The 6,000-nt window shown below is 39.0% G+C and overlaps 1 protein-coding gene across 1 annotated transcript; it reads right to left on the bottom strand.

Annotated features, from left to right (window-relative positions):
- Positions 1-835: 835 nt before the first annotated feature.
- LOC121055483 (NAC domain-containing protein JA2L-like) lies at positions 836-1,569 on the bottom strand. The gene is made up of 2 exons (XM_040527978.1): positions 1,398-1,569; positions 836-1,308 (listed from the first exon to the last, which is right to left on the bottom strand). Exons 1-2 carry the CDS (start codon positions 1,567-1,569, stop codon positions 836-838), a joined length of 645 nt encoding a protein of 214 aa, XP_040383912.1.
- Positions 1,570-6,000: the final 4,431 nt, after the last annotated feature.

The following is a 6,000-nucleotide window of genomic DNA, read 5'->3' as shown; positions in this document are numbered from 1 at the left end:
ATTTGTTTTGAAGTGTTAGGCATACCTGATACTCTTCCAACTTATGACCACTGACTAGAAGCTTCGGGTGTGACATTTTAACACACTTCCCACAAGGACACTTATCGCATGTTGGCAGAGATTGGAGTTAGGTACCACATATCGTTGCAGGAGTTTGCCTACCACTATCATTGGTGTCATGATATGCATGGTTTTCCAACAAGCTACTCATGAGGACAATACCACAATTGTTTATGTGCATCAACTGTAGGAGGCCTATGATGAGGTCTACAATTACTTTATGTGTGCGATGAACATACTAGAAGACCACAAGCTCACCGAGATCGACAGCCTCCAATACATGATTGACAAATTGAAGGAGAACACTGAAGTGAAGGGCATACCACCTCCTAGTGGTAGAAAGATCAAGGTAACGCCATGGAAGACCTCACATCCCCCTCCGGTTCACACGCGGTTATGAACAATGGACTGGAACATTTTGTAATTGGAAATAAGGAACTTTAAATGTGAAATTTCAACTAAAATATTGAAGATTTATAAAGATGAGTACGCATGCCAGTAAAACATTGCACATGATATGTTACATAAAGTACATAATGTTTATTCAATCAACTCAACTTGATATAAAATACAAGATGAAAAAGGACATATTTGGAAAATAACCAAGAAGCATACACCTCAACAACGACATCATAAACTTCTAATCATGCAAGTTGTTTATTTGTATTTTTTATATGATATTTAACTCAATCTCCATGAAAATTCCCTGGATACTTCTGCTAGTTCTTGCCACCAAATAAGTTTGGGTTGTTTTCCTTGCCATCAATCTCCTGGTCTAAAAGTTGTTGGTAGTGGTGGTATTGTTGCTGACATTCTCCTCGTCAAGGTCACCTAGATCATCAGTAGCAGCAGTAGCATCAATGCCACTGACATGATTAGGATGCTCCATTGCTAGGGGTTCAAAGTGAATGATGAGATTATATGCAACATCATATAACCCAGCACGTAGTTCGTGCTGGTTTTTATTGGAGATCTTACAAAGAACAATCTCTTCCGTACTCGGGTTAGTGAGACAGTACTCATGCATAATCCACGATGTCTTGTTGGTTTCCAAGGATGGCTGGCCAAGGTAGAAGACAAACGCTCTCTTGACTGCAGTTGGCACCCCCTGTGCACCTGTGACAAAGATTGTCTTATTTGTGCCGGTAGTCTTCCAGGACCCTGATGGTGCCATCCGCACACAAGTTCGGTCCACATGGTCCGTCTTGATGAAGAAGTACCACTTTTTATCCCCATATAGTGGCATGCCTACAACACCATCAATGTATTAATTGAATCATTGTCAAGCATCCATCTTATAGTTAGGCATGTATTAATATATATATGTATATGCCTACCTGGGATATGCCATGGATCAAAGCCTTCCATGTCAAGACCAACGACAGTGGGAATAATGCACGACTCCCCGACGACACGTCTCTGTAGGTAGTCGACGACGAGTTGCTGGTCCGTTGGCTGGAACTTAAACCCTAGTGGCAAGGTTAGTGTCAACTGAGGCATCATCGCCATGATTGAAAATAGAATGTGTAGCTATGAAAATGTTTATAGCTCTCTTTTTGGTTCTGTGAAATGATGGATGCATCATGTGGTCTTTTATAGGGGGCATCTTTTAGGGGTCAGTGAAAAGCGAGATGCACAACACGGGATTAAGGCATGCATGACCTGGACCCCACTATCACTGTAGAGCATTGACAAGGTGATGAACCGTTTATCTTGTCTGTTTTCGCTCAAAAGTATGTATGACCTGGACCCCACTATCACCGTAGAGCATTGACAAGGTGATGAACTGTTTATCTTGTATGTTTTCGCTCAAAAGTATGATTGCTTGCTCTATGTATCCTTCCTATGTGCACCTTTGTTATACAGGTGGTGTGGAATATAGAGGATGACATGTAAAGTGCAATCAATGTGCCAGATGCTTGTTAGCGAACGCAATAATTTGGAGAGACTCACAAGACATGCAATTCCCTATTAGGAAATTTTAACAATTTTGCAAAAGTTGAAACTAGCTCTTACATACGTATGGTGAGATGGGAAAAGAGATGGAAAGAAGTAGAACCATTGTCCTATCACTACGCAATGTATTCCCACTAAAACATGCCAACAACATGTTTTGCTATAGCAACATGTAAAGGGACAACTCAGAAGACCTTCTCTTCACGTATATGCCTACCTATTCTTTTGTCTTGACCATATGGTTATTTTTTGCAGTGATCGCTATTTACCTGTGGAGATATTATGATGCGAGATCAAGTGTCTGATCTACCTATAGGTTTCATTAGGCGACATGAAGATGTTCATGTTTTGTGGCTTTTGATTAGCGATCGTCACATCCTAACCGCTACACTCGCACATCTAGTCGTTATCGACCACGCTCGCATGTGGTCAAACACATAAAGGTTTTGCTGCTGCAAAATAGTCAAATAAATTCATCAAAACAAGAAATATGTAATTGGAATTGTAGATGAAAGATTAATTTCATGAATTAGTTATGCACATACCGATTTAGTGGTAAAATTGTGATAGCAGAATAATATAAGCAAAAACCAACCCAAAATTTAAGGCGACTACTGAATTTAAAGGGTTGAGGGTCTGTATGTAACTTGGGCGACCGATTTAGTGGGGCCTACTCCTAGATCTTGAGGTGGTCCTAAACCTGAGAAAACTTCTACCTCCATCTTGACTTGAATGCCTTTCCTAGTCTCTTCCTCCTCCAATCTTCACAACATGTACTTCCAATTCCTCTCCATGGTTCGTAATCATATAAATTATTTGGTAGCAGCCCATTCTTAAACTTGCATGAAGGACATCTTAGGAATGAACTTGCATGTAAGTTCAGTAGTTCTGCACGAGCTGTAGTAATGGGGCCTTGTATCACAACATGAGAAAGGTTAGTGTCATGTGAGTCCAAAGGAGTGATGCTCTCATTATCCTCCCCCTCTTGAATTGGAGTCATCCTCAACTCAATATCAATCTCCTCACCCAAGTAACGTTTTAAACCAGCCACACTTAAAACATCACTGACACCATAATCTACAGTGAACACAATCTTATACGAATGATCATTAGTCTTTGCAATAACAGTAAAATGTCCAGTAACTCTAGACATCAATTTTGATTTGAACAAATCAGGAAACCTATCTTTTCTCAAATGTAAGAAAACATGATCTCCTAGTTCAAAAATAAGTTCCTTTCTGCCTTGACTACCAACAATTCTATACTTTGCATTCATACGCTCAATATTTTCTTAGTGGGTTCATGTAACTTAAGCACAAATTCATTGTAGGTTTTAGCACCAAAATTCACATTTTGAAAAGATGGCAAAGGCAATAAATCAGTGGGACCATGAGGGTTAGAGCCATAGATCACCTAGAATGAATTCAGCTTCATAGTGGAATGCAACAACCAGTTGTAAGCAAACTCCATTATCCTAGCCATTTGTGGTTTGGAGGCTAGACATTGTTGGACCATCCAAAAGCATCCCTAGAGGATTTACACATATCTTCATAGCAGTTGATAAATTTAACATGTATATTGAGGCAAAGCCATTTGCGACAATTCATACAGTTCATGCTAAGGATTTCACAATCAACATTGTTTACCAATTTGGTATTGCAAACATAATCATTTCTGATAATGGTTGTCAATTCATAATTGGAATTTTTAAGGAATTTTGTCAAGATTTTGGAATCGAAATTTATTTCGCTTCGGTACTGCATTCGCTAAGCAATGGACAAGTAAAGAGAGCCAATGATTTGATACTCCAAGAAATCAAAATATGAGTTTTTGCTTAGTTAATGCCATATGTGGAATGGTGGGGTTCAAGAGTTGACTTCAGTACTCTAGGCACTTCTAACTTCACCCAAGCAGGCTACATGTCCGTCTTTGTTCTTCCTGTTTATCGATCTGAAGTGGTCCGACCAATGGAGATGGAATTCGAGTCACTGCATATGCGTAAATATGATAAAGAAAAATCAGATAGAGAACAACAAGAAGACTAGGACCAACTGGAAGAAAAATGCTAAAATCCGTTCAGCACACTACATACAGGGCTTACATCACTATCATAATCGCAATGTATGTGGTCGGGCATTTTTGCTTGGTTATCTCATTTTCTATAAAATTGTAGCTTTAAAATCCGTGACCTCATTTCTCATGTTTAATTGAGCTTTGTTTTTATCTAGTTTGAAAGGAGGTGTATTTTCAAGCAAAGACAAAGATTTAGTTAGATATATTTACCTGCTACCTCGGCTACTGTTGTGTCTTTGGAATCTTCAACTTGGAGCATGCTCACGGAGGCCAGAGTTGTTTTGGTAGTCGTTAGTTTAGCACACTGAGCTACCAAACTAACATTTAGCTACTTTAGATAATCAATTTTAGTCGCTTGTGCACGATGAACTAAACGGAAGACAAGACTAAAGAACAAGATTTACGGAATAAAAACGAGGCAATAAATTAAGCTCAAGCAACTTATGTCCAATACTGCGCCGAGCACACATATTTCCCTCTCGAGGCTCTTTGATCTCAGCAAAAAATGTTTCTTTGTTGTCCTTTGCTCGCTGAACAATATCATCATTGTCTTGACTAATGGTTTCTACATTTTCAATTTTTGGGCGTAGGGCATGGAGGGCCTTGGATTTTGCACTGTAGTGAGGTTGAATGTGTTTCATATAAAATATAAGAATATGGTTGGTAAAAATAGCATAAAAACAGTAAAACAAATTAGAGATGGAAGCTGACCCCTTGAAGACAAGAAGGATTGTTTATATAGTGATACATTTCCATGAAATCAACGTCATCAGAGAAATTGTCTAATCTTGTCCTATCCTGAATGCCATTCTTGATCTCCCACAAAACTCACCGAGTGTAGGGATAACGGGTTAGGCCGGGAGCTGCCTTGCGTTTTGTTCTATTGACGCACGAGCAATTGTAGCAGTAGAGGGATCGGTATAGGATGGTCCCACCCTGATAAACTCACCTAGTTAAAATTTGCTTTATAAATGGAATAATAGAATTTATCAAAAGCTTAAAGGAAGTCTCAAACCTTAAAATACATATAGGAGAAATTCAAATGTGGCTTCAAGTATTTTTCTTAAATTCTCCATGTTCTAAAATGGCTCCTGAACTTTTACTTGAATTTTTCAAAAAAAATAAGTAATTTTAATGAAACAAAAACAAGCCTTGGAGTTTTTATAATAGGAAATTAAAAGAAAATCTCTTGGGCCAAAAGTCAAACCAACCTTCTGTCCTCTCCTCACTGGCTGGCCCAACTTTAGGGACTTCAGAATCTCCCTGGTCTGGTGGGTCTGAGGTACCTAGATTATCGAAGGAAATGTGAACTCGTTCCTTGAGTAGTTGGATATGGCGGAGGGCAAAATGGCGAGCAACATAAACACCGGTTAAACCCATAGACTTCATGTAGTCTAAGAGTTTCAAAAAGGCACCAACTTGTGGCATTTCTTTAGTAGACCGGACAGAGGTATAGGATTCTTGGGCAACAGAAGCATGATTGATGAAAGGAATAGGAGAAGTAGAATGATTGCAGCAGTAGAACTACTCCTTATGCCAATGCTGAAAGGAAGATTTGATAGGGAGAGTTAGCATGTCATTTTTTTGTCCTTCTCCGAGATGAATGTCAGCACCACCAACCGGAGAGCGTTTGAGTTAACTCAGCTGAGGCTTGACATTGAAAAGATGGAGAAAAAGCTGAAATGGTGGAGCATGAAAGGTTTTACATACATAAACAAATATAGTAATTTAAAGGATGAAGTTCTTATTAAAGTGATGAAGCTTGATTTTGTAAAATCAAGTAAACCATAAAATAAAATGAGACCCAAAGTATAACACCCCTTTCAAAAAAAGAGGCTCAAAAACTACTACTTCCTCAGAGTTAGGGGTTGCGAAGTCTTTACCTACAATGGAACACCAGTTGATGGGTGC

Source organism: Oryza brachyantha, chromosome 10 (assembly GCF_000231095.2).
Source record: "Oryza brachyantha chromosome 10, ObraRS2, whole genome shotgun sequence".
Lineage (NCBI taxonomy): Eukaryota > Viridiplantae > Streptophyta > Magnoliopsida > Poales > Poaceae > Oryza > Oryza brachyantha.
The sequence above is the reverse complement of the archived record's forward strand: the minus strand, read 5'-3'. Positions and strand labels throughout refer to the sequence as shown.